Source organism: Drosophila virilis, chromosome 5, assembly GCF_030788295.1.
Source record: "Drosophila virilis strain 15010-1051.87 chromosome 5, Dvir_AGI_RSII-ME, whole genome shotgun sequence".
Lineage (NCBI taxonomy): Eukaryota > Metazoa > Arthropoda > Insecta > Diptera > Drosophilidae > Drosophila > Drosophila virilis.
In genome coordinates, this window is record NC_091547.1 from 14,711,475 (window position 1) to 14,730,182 (window position 18,708).

General features: G+C 41.3%; 1 protein-coding gene and 1 long non-coding RNA gene across 4 annotated transcripts in view; both read left to right on the forward strand.

Moving 5' to 3' along the window:
• The window catches only part of LOC6626564 (uncharacterized), a 63,270-nt gene that overhangs the window by 29,299 nt on the left and 15,263 nt on the right, over nucleotides 1-18,708 (forward strand). For both annotated transcript variants that reach the window (XM_002049853.4, XM_070209916.1), the window contains exons 3-5: nucleotides 11,769-12,043; nucleotides 12,336-12,479; nucleotides 17,350-17,456. In XM_002049853.4, coding sequence (XP_002049889.3) covers nucleotides 11,769-12,043; nucleotides 12,336-12,479; nucleotides 17,350-17,456 — 526 coding nt within the window. The remainder of the gene's footprint in view (nucleotides 1-11,768; nucleotides 12,044-12,335; nucleotides 12,480-17,349; nucleotides 17,457-18,708) is intronic.
• On the forward strand, nucleotides 3,674-4,794 carry LOC116651115 (uncharacterized). 2 transcript variants are annotated; one of them, XR_004304132.2, is made up of 2 exons: nucleotides 3,674-3,881; nucleotides 3,935-4,794. It is a non-coding gene; the product is annotated as an uncharacterized lncRNA (long non-coding RNA). The 2 variants fall into 2 exon arrangements; XR_004304133.2 differs by having other exon boundaries at nucleotides 3,674-3,875.

The window sequence follows — 18,708 nt, forward strand, 5'->3', positions numbered from 1 at the left end:
CACGCTCATCACGCTCGAAACGTTTTGTTTATGGAACGGTTTGTCGACTTTACCCGACGTCCTTTTTTGCCCGGCTACAAAATGGCGACAAATTCAAATGCAATAAATTGTTGTTTGGTTTCAAGCAAGCATTTGAAGCAGAGTTTTTTCTGTTTCGTATTCGTCGTGATTTTAAGTAATTTGTTAAAGCAAATATCGAAATATATATGTTTGCCCGTTGCCATATGCAGCTCTGCAGCTGCTTCTATTTGCATATTTATTTGCGTTTCTGATTATGCGGCGTTGAGCTTTAATTTGATTTATTTATACAGCCAGATTTATCCGTCTGTTTGCTATTATTTAACATGCACAATCGTTGGCTATGAAATTTTAGCAAATTACTCCATCTAAATATTGTGCGTGTGTGTGTCAGTGTGTGTGTGCTTTGCTGTTATATGTTCGGTTGAAAATTAACACTGCATACTTTGAGGGTTGCCGTGCATTATTGGAAGATGGCGGAAGATTGTACAGTAGCGTACAATAATATATGGACAGGTCGAGGGAGTAATTTTCATTTTGCTGCAGGGATTTATTATGTGTTACCTATTAGAAACTATTTGATTTTCGAATAATTTTCATATTTTTCAAAGTTTTTACTCTGTTTACTTCCACTGGAAAGTTGACATTATCCCAATGCCTATTACTGTGTGCATCATAGTCAATCGTAGCTGTCCGTATACTTACGATCACCACTGTATGCACATATCGGTTGTTAAATTTATGGTTAGCCCGTCGAGAACTTATAATTAGTTGCAGTTGCTGGAAATAATTTCAGATGTTGGCAGTCTTATGTGCGTATACTTATTTTACTTATTATCGGGTTGCATGTGAGCTATAGAGCCTGGAAAGTATTATAAAACACTCACAAGTTTGCCATGCGGTTATTTTCCTGTCAAACTTTTGCATTGTAATTGAGCGTAAAAGCAAAACTTTGACTATGCCGTCTCTATATATTTTTTTGTTCTGGGCTTATTCCCGCTACCGCTCCCGCTCCCGCTCCCGCTCCCGCTCCCGCTCCTGTAGCTGCATAGGCCAAGTTAAGAACTTGGCGGCTGCTTCTTAGCCATTTTTGCCAGTGAGCCAGTGAGGAAGCTACTCAGAAAAAGAACTTGCACACAAACTGTAAACAACAACAAGTAAACGGGAAAAGCGGTTTCCCAGTTCGAGTCGGAGCCAGGCGCTGCTCATAAAGTTCAAGAGCAACATATGTTGTGGCATAAATTTATAAAGTCCTCGGGCTGCTCGGTTCGGTTCGGCTTCTATCCAGCACTTTGTTTACTTTCATGTTGGCCAAAACCAAATTATGGTTAGACTTTTAACTTGTTTATTACGCGCTGCTTCGCCAGTCTAAAAATAAGTTTTTTAATTTAATTTTAATGAAAATTTATGATTATTTCTTTCACACGCCACATTCTGAAACTTTTTCTTAATACTTAGTATGGTAATACCTTTGAGACCCAAAAACAAACAACAATTGTTTATTTGTCGCAAAACTATGCTCTGCTCTCCAAATGCAGCTTAATCTTTTTAACCAACATGAGCTGCCTTGAGCTGCCCGCCTAAAATTTTATTAAAATACACAATTTACCTTTTAATTTTCTCATATGCAGGGCTTATTTTGTTGAATTTCATTTAGAAGTTGGGCAACTGCACATTCCAGGGAGCTATGCATGCCGGATCACCGCATTACCTTTGTATATAAATATATATATATATGAAGATTCAGACGGTAAATTGAAAAAGATCTGGGCAGCACCCGAAAAGTTGTTAAGAGTTAAGATAAATGAAAATTTAAAAGACATGGATTTTATAAAATATACTTATAAATAGTTAACTGACTTAATGTTATGAAAATCAGGAAATCCTACTTTAGCTGCATTTTAACTTTTTCTATTCTATCTAAGCTCTCTTTAAGCGCATTTGTAACTGTCAGTCTCTCCATCTATCTGCAATCCCCCCCCTCCATTTCCCGCGCTGGCGCGTTAAATTAAACGAATCCATTAATCGGATGGCAGTTCTAGTAAATGTGAAGAGCTGTATAAATATTAATAACGTTTCAAATGGCCTGCCACGTTGTTGTCAGGGGCATGCCGCGCTGCTCTAGTCATGCCCCAACCCCAGCAGGCAGGCAGCCAGGCAGGCGGGCTCCAGGAACCTGTCAAACTTCTCAAAGCTGATGGGCCCAAGAGAGGCATTTTGGAGTTGGGGGTGTTTTACAATTGGGACAAATTGCATTTGCTCAGCTCGTTGAATGGGTTGTATGCTGTTCGTGTTAGTGTCTAGGCTTTGTTTCGACACGACAGGCAGACAGCGGGTCGGACAGACAGACAGACAGACAGACAGACAGACGGGCAGACAGTACGGGGAACTTACGAATGTACATAACCCTAAACATTACAACATGCATCATCAACGTAATCAACAACGATGACAAGAACAACAACAACGACAACAAGCGCGTCGATGTTGAGACACGGTCGGAGCACGCGCTTGTCATTCAATATATCGCCTCGATCTGCACAAATACACACACACACACACACACATGCATATAAATATATGGAGGAGGGGCGAGCGTGAGCAAATTTAGCGATGTGCGTGCGTGATGAACTCGCCATCTTCTATTTTTCCCATCTCTCATTTTGTTCTCCACCTTCGTGTGTTTATATTTATCTGGGTATTAAATTGCGAGCTCGTGTGTGCTGAAAACGGAGGCCTCGACTATTGTTGTGTTTGTGTTATTGTTGTTGTAACTGTTTTGTTGCTTTTGGTTTCTGTACTCATTTTTCTGCCGTTATTTTTATCTGCACGTGAGCGCTGCGCGTCCATTTTGCTTTAGCCTCCGTCTCAGCTGCTCTTTCCGCTTGTCTTTGCCCTCATTGTTTTTGTTGCTCTTTCTTCTGCTTCCTGTTCTTGTTCCTTTAAGTAAGTATGGCAAAAACCAAGAATCCAATACTCTAAGAGCTTGTTAAGAACAATTTTCATCATTCCAATCAATGCTGGACTTAAAATAGGTCTTTATTTACTATGTATCTGAACCTTGACAATTTTACGTGCGACCCTTGCCAAATTGGCTTGGAGAACAGCATGTAGAGATTAATGTGTTGGAGGCAGAAGGAGAGAACATCATGAAGAGAGTAAAGTTTGCAATTGTAATTAATTTAAGCTATAGATTATTTGAATAAAAATGTGTGAGCTAATTGGTTCACAAGTTTAGTATATTGTTGTTGATTAACACTCACTCCTCCAGCTAAGCAGACATTTCTATGTGACCGCAAATCACCCGCTCTTCAACTCAGCATTAAGAGAGAGTTTCTACATGCCGAGAATCATGTGTTGCAGCTAAAATGCCGCTTTAGGCTTTTACAGTTAGTTCGCTGACAGGATGTCGCCGAGACGTTTGTCATGCGGCAGGCAGCTCGACAACCGCAGCCCATACTCCCCAACCCCCATTGCCTTCCGACCGCCCGCCCGCCCGCCTGCTTGATTGTCTTTTACTCAGAGGCAAGCGAGTCGAGCCAGAAAATTTGATGTACTCTTTTCTCTTATGCGCAAGTGAATGCCATGCATGACAATTATTCGTTGGGGTTGAGGTGGTAAGCTAAGGGGAGGGGGTGGCGGGGTTGCAGAGCAAACACACGCTTCACGTAAATTTCATGCAATTTGTTATGTTTTATGTGCCTCGTCTGGCGGCAGCTTCAACTCTGACGGGGGCGCTGGCAGCTCGAATGTTACGCCTGGGAATCTCAAAATGACAGACTTCAATTTATACAATTTATTTTATTAAGTCAAACATTTGTCTCCCCATGTGTGGGTTTGTGTGTGTGTGCGTGTGTGTGAGTGTGCGTGTGTGCTGTGCCGTTTTATTAACAAATTGATGAAACAATTTCCGCAGCGTTTAATATGGGCAATTTTTTTTCTGACCAGCCTCTTCCTGGATTTCCGTTCTGAAAATCTATAAAAAAAAAAAATAAAACAAAAAAGGAAATTGAAAATCAAAATGTGAGAGCGAAACAGACAGACAGCATTACGAGTACATGAATTTGTCCCTTTATGGCGCGTTAAAATTTCATTTTTAGTGCACACATAAAATCTAGGAATTGCCAAATTTCAATTGCTTCTTGGCTCGGATGCGGCTGGCAGAAGGGAAGACCTGGCCTGGAAGACCTGCCCAACTAAGCGCCCATATAAATCTCAATTTATGTTGCCTATTTAGGCATTTTGGGCACGCTGCTGCCATTTGGGTTAGGCTCGCTTTAGGCCTCAAAATTATTGAATCTAATTAACTTAAATGAAATGAATGAAGACTACAAATGCGTCTGCTGAACTCGTAAAACTTGGTCAAGCCCCGTGGCAATGAGTGCCTGTGCGTGTGTGTGTGTGTGTGTGGGGCTCATTTAATTTATGGATGTGTATATAAATTCATTTGGAGCTCTTTAATTGCAGCTTAATGGCAGGAACCTTGTAATGTCAGCTCCCCACGCCCCGCTTCGGCCTGTGTGTACCCCAATGCCTGAGCCTGAAGGTCAACAGATTGATTGAGGATTAGGGCGTCCGTTCGTTGGAAGTGAAAGACCTCAAAGTGTGTTCGGCTGAAATTGTTTATTTGCCTTATTTTTCTTCAATTGATGGCATGACAAAATTCTACCGAATCCTTGTAATTAATCATTTAAGCAAAGGCGGCAACTCCTCACAGCTCCTCACAGTTCCTTGGAGCTGTCCTTCTAATATTTATAAAGCAAATTGGCTGCCAGATTGTGTGTTTGCGTATTTATGTACTTTAAAGGGCTTTTTGATGTCCTCATTTCATTGGGCTTACATAAATTGAAAGTAAACAGCTTAGCTTTTCGGCTGTATGGGAAAATGGCTTGAGTTTAAGCTCGAAAATGTTCGAACAAATCATGAATTGATTAACTTCATACATTTTTTTCTGCTAAGCTGTTAAGATATCGTTGAATTTATTATTAATGTAATTTGCATTAGGCTTTTTTCGATTTGACTACAATTTTGATCTGTGCGAATCAATCAAAACCTTGCTCTTTTACAGTTTATTTAAAATATATCGCATGCATATTTTATACTAGTCGGAGTTTTCCTGAACTTTTTCCAAGTTTAATCTATCTATACATTGCGGCTTGTAGAAACAGTTTCTAGACTTTTATTTTGAATGCCAGCCCAGCAGAATTGTTGAGTTCAAATTTTTAAAGTATAGCGAATATATTAAAAAAATAATAAGAAATAAATTTATGTAAATGTTAAAATCGGCAGCCAGCAAAAATATTTTAAGACTTCTGCTTTTGATATACAAAACCCGGAGAAAATTCGGGTGAGCCGCAGGTAAATTGTTGTGCCCCAAGTTGATGAGTTTCCGGCGGTTTTTTCCGTTTGCCACCAAATCAATTTGCGACTTCACTTCAAACCCTTCACTTGCCAGGCCGAAGCCCGCAGGCTGCAAGAAAGCGTCCTGTTTGCCAGCCAAAAAGGCTTCATTTACCTAGTATCTTTTTCAGTTTTTCTCTGCCATGCGATGCACATTTTTCAATTTGTCGCCCGCAAAATGTGACAATGTCAAAACATTTTTTTCACGGTTTTATTTGCTGTTAAAAAAATACAAAAACTCATTATTCAAAAAGTAAGGTCGAGCCGCAAAAGCATGGCCATGGAATCGGTACCTGAGAGAAACAAAAAACTTTTTCGCACCGCGGCACAAAGTGACCCTTGAACCTTGGAACCTGAAATCTTAACTACGGCCCACTTAAATTAAGTTGAAAAACAAAACGAGCAAGCAATTTGATTGTGAATACGTTTTTGGCCAAAAGCTGATATCTTGCCGTACAATAGGTTCAAAACTTAATTCACTTAAGCTAACTTAACTTAATTCAATAGTTTTAAGGAAGAAGACATTTCCTTTAATATTTTGAGCGTGCTTTGTCTTACGAATTCGTGACATAACCTTTGGAGCTGCAAGCTTAAAGAGCGGATATAACCTGTGTGACCTTTGACTATGTAGGGAAATACTTGGTCCCTGCTTGTTAAATTATTTCGTTATGCTCCTAGTTGACTGACAGATTTGCAGCTTTGACTTGTCAAGCCTGCCCTCATCAGCCAGGGCATTCTATCTGGGCAGCAGGCGTCCACCTTTCGGGCAACGGCTCTGGATTGGGTCGAGTGCTTCTTGTCGACCATTTGTGTGTGAAATTTGAGTTGGCAATTTTAATAATTTAAGTAAATGATCCATCACAGTTACAGTTAATCTATCAGCGGCAGACGAGGGAACGGCTATGAAGTCCTCTGCGTAAATTCTTTACAATTTTGCGAACATACAATGGCGGCCAAAATATGTGGACAACCATTTGTCACCATTCAGGACAGAGTATAATTGACTTGTCATATTAAAGCATTTATTATATTTTGTGGTCAATTATAACAACTAGACTTAAGTCTTCCGTCTGAGTTTTGCTTAATAAAGTAGAATCCGGATGGAGCGAGTAGTTCACTGAGAAGGAATAACATATTCCCAAGAGCTGACAACATTCGGACCAGGTGCAAAAGGAATCGAATATGAGAGTTGTTTATACTTTTTTTGAACAAAATTAACAACAAAATATAATTTTTTGTCAGTCCCAATTTCTTGTCCGCTACTGTAGATAAATACTCAAACACACACACACAAACATACTGATTTCTTTTTTAACAAATTGTCTTGTTAAAAGTTTTCTTCTTTTCTTGCCGGCCGCAAAACGAGCAGCGAAAACAAGATAAAAAGTGACTGGAAAATTGTTGGCTCTTGTATGCGTGCGTGTGATAAGAAAATTTGCTAGCCATTAGCATTTAAGGCGTTAAGTCATTTATATTCATTTGGATATCTGTTCAGCCCGTCGATTCGCCTGTGGTTCACCATTTGCGGCTGTCCCAACGAAGCGAACGCCTAATTGTCAAGTACTGATGGTTTATCTCCAGAGTGGACAGCCGGAGAAAGGACATTCAACCGATAAATCATTAGCGATTCAATGGGACCAGTCGGGGCATGAATTAGTAGCTACTTTCAAGATTCATTCTTGAAGCTCATTCAATAAGTTATTCAGAGAATAATTAGTCGAAGAAAACTTAAATTATTTGGCTGAGACTCAAGACAGGGAATTTCTAATTCCAACTGTTAAGATGCATATAATGAGCTTGAAGTTTTCAAATGTAAGCAACTTATGCAGCTTTTAAATTGTAAATAAGAAAACAACAAAGCTGTTTTGGCTGTCTGCGATTTGGCTTTAAAGATGTCGCGAATGCCGAGGAAAATCTTCTGAATGGATGTCTTTGTCAATAGCTCTGTAATATTGTGTGTGTCCTCATATTTGACACAAACCATTTGGTAGTCCGAGATTTGTATAGAATTTACTTCGGCATAAATTCGCTTTTCAATAATATTTTGGGAAATCTTGTGCCTTGCATGGATTGAAAAGTTACCCATTTTATATGATGGCAAATGGAAATATCCCATTTTGTAGCGTAATATGCAAATTTTGTATTTTATTACTTGGAAGGGTGCCCATCAAATTTCGAATCAGTTATTTGAATAAGTCAATACACTCACGCACAGCTGCTGAGTGAATCGAAAAGTCAGGAGCTCCTCCGCCGGCGCCGAGCCGGGACCCATAAAAAGCATCCATCATTCATCAATCTTGTGGAGGTCTCACGTTCTCGGTGCCCAGCTGCAAATAGTTGAAGCCGCTTAGGCACGAATTTCTATTAAAATATTTATGTAAAAAGCTGCGAAACGACAATTTAAGCCAGCCTCGAAAGGGTCTGAGCATCTGAGCGGGCCATTGGCAGCTCTTCGGCTGCGTGCGTGAAAAATTTCACCAAACGATTTTCATAATCGATTTTCACGGCCTCCTCAATGACTGTTGACAAGAGCAGCAGCAGATTGGGTGCTAGATTTGCGGCTGTGAGCGTGGGCGGGCGCTCTTGTCAACCTTTATCAAAAAGGGGATATACATATAAGAGGCATCCATGTGAGTGGGGAGGGGATTGGTGGTGGTTTGGGAGGCCAGACAGCCGAGCAAAGCCGAGACAAATGCGACATGCTTCTGTTGACAATATATCAACATGTGGAATACGGGCGGGCGGACCGGAGCCATCTACCCGTAACTGTCCTTGGCTGTTTTCAGACTCTGTGAAAAATGTGCAAAAGGCAAGCCGACTTTACAATTTTTCTACTTGACTTTGACATTTACCCCCTAGTCCCAGCCCCATCCCGACCACCTCCGCTTCTCCAGTTCTCCTGTTGTTTTCCGTGCGCCGCCAGGTCAAGTAATCTTTAAAGTATGACGTGTCTGGGCTGCCTGGTCTGCTGCTGGTTCTACGATAGTTGTCGCTCCAATTGTTTGCCATTTGAAGCTAACGTAGCGCATCTAATCGATGAGCAGGGCGAGACAGTCAGACGAAAGGAGGGCTAGAATTGGTTCTGGGCTTCGAGTAGTGCCTTTATGCGCTCACGCATTCGAAACTGTAGAAAGGGTATACTGGTTTTTTTTGCAAGTATGTGAACGTTTGTGATTGTGTGTTTATAAAAGTGACTTGAATGCTTGTAACGGCAGGCTGTCTCCTCCTAGTTAGGATGTCTCCTAGTCGGGCACTCGTTAGTAGAGCTCTCCTCGAGTCCTATGCTTGTAACTTCCAACCCGTTTGGTGGGCGTATCGCATGTGACGACAGTATCGTGAACTCTCAGGCAAAAAATATGCAACAGACACAGAAAGCGAAGGCTTTACATGTGACTCGTACCAGTTGATTGCCGTCTGGCCCTTGAAGTAGTGTGTAAATCACGATCTTTGGCTATGGATGAGCAGAGGCTTTGGTCGAGTGATTGATGCCATTGGCTGGACAGTGAATATATATGTAACATATATATGTGGACGTAAAAAAGGACATATTGGTGAAGAAAGTGTCAATGAGTTAAATCCTTAAGCACATCATTAGCACAGTTGGCTGCAGGGCATTTGCTAGTCGCATACTCTCGACTAGAGTAAGTTCTATGGAATCTTTAATGTCGAGCACATTTATGAAATTCCTTCGCAGCTGTCACTGCCATTCATTTCCAGTATTTCTCAATGCAAGTAGCAAATTTGAAGATTTCTCGTGGCCCACTAATTACCTAACTAAAGCAGGCCTTGTATTGTATATCTTTTGACAGCAAGCCAAATGGACGCAAGGACGTTACTTGGCTGCTTTCAGAGAAAAAAAAAAAAACGCTGATACATTAAACAGATTTATTGTACGCTGCCCTCATTGTCGACTCGGGCACCCGCACCCTTAAAGTGCCAGCCATTTTCAGGAGATGCGGAATCCACTGCCAGAAAGTGGAAGACGTGCAAGATTGGGCTGGGGGAGCTGGGTCCCTGCTCTGTTTCAGCGCGTGCTGTGTTCGTGGTTTACGTGGGTGGACGTTGAGCGAGGGGCTTGTGGTTTGGCGGTTGGGCGGTTCTGTGGGGCGGGGGCAAGCGCCTGCAGCTAAGCGCATTGCGTTTGTCAAATTTTGACGAGCTCGCGCGTGTATCGATTCGCCCAGCTCTTTGAAATCTATCTCTCTGTGGCTGGCTTAGCGTGTCCTTAAGCTAAATTAAAGCATATATTACATTTCATTAATCCTTTGATGTCTGAGTGGTTTCTAAAAAGCCAGCGCTCGTGTTGCCTTCGCTGATTAAGTTGTAGATTTTATTGAAGGGGTTGTAATTCCTAAAATTAAGTTTAAGACGTTGCTTTGAAGCCAAAGCTGGTAAACAGTATTAAATCTGGATGAGTTATAATGAGATAATGTGTTTACGTTAGTTCAAGTTAAGTGTCAGTTGTGAAAGGCTCGCTCAAAAGGATATAAGGGATACAAACAAAGGATAACTTTGAAACAGATTAACTGATAGAACGCAATGGCCTTTACAAGTATTTTCACTAACTCTACCCTATTAAAACACAGCTCGAAGATAAGAAGAATCCCTTAAAAGTATAAAAACTATACTTCCTAGCAATTATGATTTCAAAAGTTAGAAGACATTATAGAACTCCGATTTGATTGGGACAAAAGTGCTTAAAGGCATTAAGGTTTTGGAAGAGTTGTGCGGGAACAATCGAGGGGGACAACTTTTTATTATATATATATATATTATATATTCACACGTGTAAATGCCAGCTTAAGGGAGTATGTTTAAAATTTGTAACATTTTGGAAATTTTTATAATTATGTGAAGCCATATTAAGCGCTTACCGGAGTTTTCATCTCAGCGTTCAACTCCGGTACTTAGTCTGGGCAGAGAGTCCAAGAATTTCGCACTCCAGCAAAGCAGTAAGAACACGATTGGCATTCATAATTTAACTAGAAGCTGCCAGTTGGCGGCGACCACAAATCAGCACTAATTTCAAGCCTGGCCCAAAATCAGCGATGCCGCAAAAGAAAGACATTGCGATGCAAAGCCGAGCAATCAAAGGAATTGCCTGAGAGGACAAAAATGTTGGTCACGTAGCAACTTTGTTTGTGTCTAAAGACAAAACAGAAATTCCGGCGACAAGAACCTCATGATTAACAAATTCAATGACGACAAAATAAAGACATACCCTGGGGTTACGCACCGCAGACATTCATGATTTTGTGATAGCTTTGCGATAATTAATAGATTTTTAAATTGGAATTCGGAAATCGTCTTTTTATCAGGTAAAGTTATAAAACTAGCTTGCCCTCAAACAGATGCCGACAGAAAATTATGCGAGATTTCGAATACAGATACAAATATATTTTAGATGTAGTTAATAATACTAGGTGAAGTTTATCTGTAATTTAAATTAAATGTAAAACATTGATAAGAAACCTATGCGTGCGTAGCCTGAGAGATTTCGGCATCGACTGATATTCTGATAGCCTTTTTCTTGCTCTTCTGAAACTCTCCCGAATCCTGCATATATATAAAAAATTTACTGGAATATTTGATTATAAATCTTGTATATTTTATATTCCCATACTATCTGCAATATTAAAAGTAAAGTAAAGTTCTTATCCCCTTATGCAAGTACTTGGAATGGTTTCGAAAAAATCATTTTATTGTTTTCGAATACTTCGCATAGCGAGAAGGTTTCTGAACTTTGAGATCAGTTGAACCATGTAATAACAGTTATTTGCTTAAATTGTGAGCCCATAAGGAATCTAAATAATTTCTTGCTAGCAGTATTTCATAGTTGAGCAATAAACTATAGAAATTTTGCTTGCCATTCAGTCAACATCCTGAGCTGGAACAAACTTACAATTCGCCTGGCTGAGCAATTTCTGAAGAAACCATTCAAAACAACAAACACAAACTCCCCGACACGACACGACCGACACGACTTGAGTCGACTCAGTGCTCAAAATTTTACGCGGGTTGACTGCTGAAGTGGCGCTGTGGGGCATGAATAGGGCAGGAGGCAGCAGGCAGGAGGCAGGAGGCAGGAGGCAAGGATGAATGTGGATGTGGGCGAGACGCAGGTCCCGCCATGGCCTTTGTCACAGTCAGGGACGTTGAGGAGGAGTGCGTCTTTTGCATTTGGGGGCGGCAGCCAGACTGGAATTACAAATTCAGCACAATGTCCCTTTGTCATTTATGCATTCGCTGTATAAATTAGGCACAATGAATTTCAACGGTTGCGGCAGTGCCATGTTCTCTGCTGGCTCTTAATAAGCTGACTTGGTTATTTTTTGCTCGCCAACTTTCAGGTGGCAGTGGCAGCGGCGGCGGCGGCGGTGGCAACGGCGGCGGTGGCAGCTCCTCGGACATATCCAAGGATCACTGCAATAAAACGGTGGACATATTCGAGGACATCAGCTCGCCGGAGGTCAGCAATCAGAATCTGGGACGACCGCTCACCTGCTGGTATCGTTTTCGCACCCTAAAAGGCGCTCCGCGCGACTTCGTGCTCCGGCTGCGCTTTAAGAAGTTCAAAGTGGGCCAGCTGCTCAATGCCACCCACTGCGAAGGTGGCTACCTGCAGGTGAGTACTCGATTAAGCTCGCCGGAGGCCACAGTTGGCGTTTCTGATTTATGGCGCCGTGGCAATCAAATCTAATTTATAACATCGCCTCGCCTAAATGATGACATATGTGTCCACGTAATTCCCGCGTATGCGCCGGCTGACAGCTTTATGGGCCAGGACTCGCATCCAATCCAATTCGCGCTAGCAATTTATGTGGCTCGCATAGTTTGCGGCGCCCGTTGTCCTTGCTTATCATTTGATGTGACTTCGTATGACATTATTGTTGCTGTTGTTGTTGTTGTTGTTGCAGATTGTTGATGGCAATGCCAAAACAGACGTATCCAATCGCCGGGAGCCAGGCATGTTCTGTGGCGAAGCCGAGCAGCCCCAGACATTCATCAGCGAAACGAGTTATGTAAAGGTGCTCTTCCACACGGACAACTTTACAGATCAGGTGAGTTGGATCGCGACCTGCCATTTACGTGGTGAAATTTGAAATCGTATTCTTTTAACTCGGGGCTAAAATTATTTCAATGATGGGTTTCTAAATTGGAAAACCATCAGCAGTAATATGTCAGTAATATTATAAACTTATTTTCGAAACTCTTTTTTTACATTTTTGCGAAATTTTTACAATACTGAAATATCGAATAAAACGGTTACAAAATATATATTTTATATATTCACAAAGCTGCTTTTTATAGATTCCCTATATATCGAAAAGAACTTGAACTTGAGGAGAGTCACTGTAGGAATAATATTGAATAGCCATAATATGTTCATTCTAAACAATAGTTCCTTTAAAATATCTAAAATGCCTATAACACGAACTGCCCCATTTAATGGGAGCTTAACACGAACGTGAAGAATGATTGCTTCAGGCGTTGTTCCATATGTTAAGTCAGATCATGTTAACTCATTGACATTATGTTATAGGGCTTGTACATAATTATGTTATGCTACTTTTTATTCTTAGCTTTTGCAACTTTTGGTATTCTTAAAAGCAAAAACTGCTTTAAATAAGCCCCTCCTATTTTGAATTTGCATTTACAGCCCAACACCTTGCAACACGTTTTGGCATTAAAAGGTAGAGTTACTCAACACCTGGGCAACTGAAGCTCAGCTTCATCTATAACAAACTCCGGGAACTTCCAATTACTGTAAAAAGTCTCTGTTCTCTTGCTTCTGACGACTCCAACTTGCAGACGCCAACGCACTTACACTAATAAACCACAGCTCCATGCTCTTTCACCCGGTCGGCATGTCACATGTGTCACGTAGACTCCTCGTGTCTATCCATGTCCTCGCAGACGTCCTATTTTCTGCTCGTGTATATTTATATTTATCACATAATTTAAAGAAAATATTACAGCAGCCAAGTTTTTGCTGTCGTCGTCTTCATTTGCTGCTTTAAAACAAGAGTGAACTCAATGATGCTGCCTGACCAAGAGATACCCAGTACCCAGCCGTAGGCAATCGTAACGACTTATTCTACTTCTTCTTTTGCATTCCTAAATAGTCACATGGTTAAAATCCTATGGAATTTTTATCTTATTACCTTAGGAACTTTTTTTTTTAATCCTAGATTTTCAAAACAATCCAATGAAAATATAATTTTAGACGTGGGTACAGCTTTATCAGAACTATGCCAAGGACGTGAAAAATTATGTCAACAATTCGGGTAATAGCCGCTTGAATAAAAGCTTAATCAACACGCAATCTGTTCGATTGTATTTACATATTGTTAACCATTTGTGTACATGGAAAATAACCGCTAATCAATAAACTGCAACAATTAAGCCTAATCTTTTGGGGTGCACAATGCGTGCACATATTGACAAACACAAATAAATATTATTATTTGTATTTGTTAAGCTAAGAAACGATTTAAGACAGAGAACAGGGTGTCTGCAAGTCAGTCAGTCAGACTGCTTATGTGATTGTAACGGGTTTTATTTTGTCATTTTTTTATTTCTTTTTTCTCAGCCCCCTGCTTTGTTTTTGTTTGCTTGCTTTGGCTGTGACCCATGTTGCTCTATCTGCTTGGCTGCGTCTATGCAACTCACTTTGGCACTTGTTTTTTCATATGGTATATCGCTAGCACACACACACATATATATATATATATATATATATATATATATATTGTATATATATGCTATATGCTTACACATATATAATTTTGCATGCATTATTCAGTCGAACCTCTGCGGGGGCGTGGACATGGGCGTTCTCCCCTGGCTGTCGTCTGCGCGCCTTCTGTCTTCTGTCTCCCCGCATCCCTCTGGCATCCCTCCAGCCAGTGGGCTGGCGACTCGTTGCCGCTTGCAGTTTTATATGGCAAAAGCTTTTCACAACTTGAATTCTATTTAGCTGCATGGATGCCGCCCACCCCACCTCGTCGTAAGGAGGAACCTTGTTGTTGTTGTGCTCTTTCTCTGATTTTTTGTCAGATGCGCTTCTGTGTGCTTGATGCGGCATTTGCATTTATAAAATGAAAGATAAGATCGTTATGTGACAGCAGGAGTTTAAATAGAATAAGAGATGTGCTATAATCTCGCAGAATTTCTGTTAGCATAAACGATCATATAATTAGAAATTATATAGAATATAAAAAACATGAAATATTAAGTTCAAAAACGAACTAAGCCTTGAGTTAACAATTTACCCTAAATTCATAAGAATGTTTATTTTGAAGTTAAGCTTTGGTTGTAGGAAAGATTATTGAGTTATTGGTTCGAAAATCTTCCCTTATGAGCTGGTTCCTTTCAAGATTGATAGCTAGACCAAAAGGTGTGAACTAGTTCATTTTTAACATGCACTCTTGCAGTTAAATTTATTACTGAGCTTTGACATTCATTATAGTCTTATAAGCTAGTTCACTTAAGCTTTATATTATTTATATTCTTAACCAACTAAATTGACTGTATCCTAGTAGCATCCAGTATCTGTGCAAAATATTTTAAAATAGTTCATTTTGAACTTTAACATTTGCTGTTTGTTGTGTATTTGACAATCGATGCCATAGAGCCAGTTCATGAGCTAGTTCATTGAGAGTTTTTATAAATATCCCAACTGCATATTCGATTTAATCATTCAATAATTGGCCTAATCAGAAGAGATCTGCAGATCAGCAGCTTAATCCGACTTGAATGTCCTGCGGCAGTTGCCGATGGTAAGCTCTGTTATTGCATCGTTTTTGCCTGCACGGATTAACTTCATGCCGCAGCTTGCCACAAACACAACAACCCACGCAGTACTTTATGGCACACACAAAAAACAAAAACTAACGCCATGAACGAGTGCTCTATGTAGGAGACAGACTCTCAGGTGCAGAGCTACGGCGGCTGCTGCTGCTGCAGCTCGCCCTCCAGAGTGTCTTATGCACACCTTAATGGAGTCATAAATATTTATGAAAACTCGCCCCGCACGCTGGCTGAAGTTGGCTGCTGCTAGACAGTTCAGGAGTTTCCTTAACGGCATGGGAAGGAGGGAGAGAGGAGGGATCGCTTTGTTTTTGCCACGGCAAGTTTTCCGACTTTTCTTAGTCGCCGCCTCAATTTTTGCCACTTATTTTGCGCGAGCGCTCTGGAAAATGCGTTGAACGCATGAAAAAATGCCAGCTTGGGTATCATCCTTTATAATAAATAAAAATAATAGAGCGCTGGCATGTAATAACATTGCCACGTACACAATTTAATGAGCAGAAGCAGCCAGGAGCTGCGTTGCATGTTGCAAGCAAAAAAAAAAAATAAAATAAAACAAAACAATTTTGCATTAACATAAATGCGTGGCGAATAAATCAAAAATAATTTTCGCAAATTGCAACACAAGCGACATCCGCGACAGGAGAAACAAAGCCCAAAACACAAACGAATTCTGACTGATTTTTAATTTATTCGAGCACGAATTTGCCACGTTATCAAAGGGAGAGCTGGGCAAACGGGTCGGGATCATTGGGTCGGGTCGCAGCATTGTTGACAATCCGGCGCTGCCATGGCGATAATTCTAGCCACGCTACATTGCATCCGCAATCCGCATCCACATCCACAACTGCAGCTGCGCCGCCGTTCAAAAATATTCAATGCATTTAAAGTCGCATAATGCGGCAAATATGAGTTGGGAAATGGGCTCCGCCCATTTGCCACAGCGGGGCGTGACCGTGCACGTAGCTCCTGTTGCTACCTCCGACTAGGACGCTTGTCTGTCCGTCCGTCTGTCTGACTGCTCCACACCTGTCTCCCTTCCCGTCCACCTGCCTGCCATTGTTCACATCGTTAAGTGGCGCTAACGTCATTGACGCCGGTAACGCATTTAATATTGACATGTGCATTACGCTCTGCACTGAGGAGAGCCCGCTGGAAATCCGTCCCAGTGTTCCAAGTAGTTTCAGCTGGTGAATCCAGCGCTTGGTAAAGTACCACATATTTGGGGTATAGTTTCGGAATAATGACGTTCTTTATGATAATAACAATGAGTCATCAAAGAGTCAAAATCATGACTATATTATATTAATTTAAAGATGAATCATGATTTATATGTCTATGCACATTCGACCTATTATCGGTTTTATAATAGAAGTGAGATCAAGATGGTTCGAGTTATAGTTTGATTAATTTGTCATAATCGAATAATGAAAAAGTTAGAAAATGTATTAGACCTCTTTGTCGATCCAAAAGACAACCTCAGCTACCTAGCTCTAACGATTTAGACCATGCCTAAGCCATTTTATAGTCTGTGAATGATTTAATATCAATTGCGTCCGATTGCATTGGAAGAAGGTTTGAAGAGCTAGCTGTTCGCAATAAATTCAAATTGATGACTTAGCATTTGTTCTGCCCAGCTGTTCGACTGCGATTTCCCACTGGGTCTGTGCTTAGGCGGAAGGCCTACGCCAGGTCATTAGTGCTGATGAGAACACAGCTAGACGAGGGCAAGAATGGAAACAGACCAGAGCGACAACCGGTAAAACGCATCGCGTTAAGCAAACAGCCGCATAGACAACGACAACGGCGAACACTTAAAAGCAAGGCTCGCATGTCACCTGAGCGGGACAACTCAGAGCACATCAAATAATGCTGCAGATGCTTGTGTGTGCTAACTTGCGTGGTGAAATGCTGGCAGGGTGCGGTAAATTGACAAAATTCATCAGTGAGGACTATGGCCACTAATGGCAAGCAGCTTAGCAGCTGACTAGGGCAACAGTGCGTATACGTGATTTGCGTAGCCACACAGAAAACAAAAAACAGCAGCAGCAGCAGCCGCTAACAATACATGAATTTCAACTCACTTAGTGCCGTTTTTGTGTTCTATTCTCTTTGCAGACCTACTTCACATTCGATTCACGCGCCGAACAGCAAACCGAAGTCTATTTACGCTATGGCCAGCATCCGGAATTATATCCAAATCGACGTGGCGAAGTTGTGCAAGGGTGCGTATACGTAATCTACAAAAAGATGGACTAACAGAGAGTGAGAGAGAGAGAGAGAGAGAGAGAGAGAGTGAGCGTGGATGTACTGGCCGCTGTGCCCGAGCTTATCGATAATGTTTAGCGCCTTTGTGCCACTTTTATGGGCCATCCTGTGGGGCTTGGCTCAGGGAGGGGGCTGGAGGCGTGGCAACTGACAACTGACAGTTACTACTTTGTAGCCAGCGATGCGTTAATTTAATTTTATTATGTTGCACGCAACTTGAGTGGTTTTTGAGGGGACCCGGACGCACAGACGGTTGTCTCTTACAATTGCTGGAACTGCCCCACGAGGAGAACATTTCATAATCATATGCGAACGAGAGCGGCAGGCGGGGCCTGTAATCGGGAGTGGAGCATGGCTGGCAATGCGGTAACAGAAGGTCGCATAAAATTGAATTACAATTTGCCAGCTAGAGAATGGAGCGGGAAGAGCAGTTGGAGAAATGGGCGGAGCAGCGGGCGGAGCACTGCGGCAACATAAACTCGCGAAAAATGTTCGAGAGACACATTGAGACAGCAGGCGCTTCCATGGGCCAAAACGAGCATTCAGTTATCCCAAAAACTTTGCAGACATTAAATTTCATTTGATTTTCCCTCTCTTTTTACTAAGTCCTCTAACTTTTATCTTAATAAAATAAGTTGCAAGTTTTAAGCATTGCTTCGCATCGGTCTAAAGGTTGCGCAATTCGGGCTGGGTTGGATTGGGCTTGGGTTTGGGTTGGGATCATCGGCACTTTAGGATTTATACTAGCTTGTCTGTCACTTCTAGATGATTTCAAACTTTTACGATATGCACATTTCTATTTAGGAATCGGGGCTGTTTACAGATGACAAGGACATTTGGCAATACGATTATACAGAAAATACGATTATACAGAAAATAGTCATGAAAATAACCCATAACAAACTGAAAAATGTTGAATAGATTTCGTGTCTTTTATCTAATTTCATTTAAGGAATTCCAGTTGCTTTCAAAAAAGAAGAAAAATATCTTGTTTCCTCTCAACCATATATTCAGTTTTAACTAGCCCCCCTCCTCCCTTCTTTGCGCACAATCACAATGCCGCATTTTAAGGTCTCATTTCATCGAAAACCGCCTTATTTCAAACTCAAACCCACCCATAAGATTTCTGCAATTCCCGAGCCACAGACCCAGCGCCCACATGGCCAATATGATTTTTATGCTAATTTGGGGTCACGCGCATCGACATCG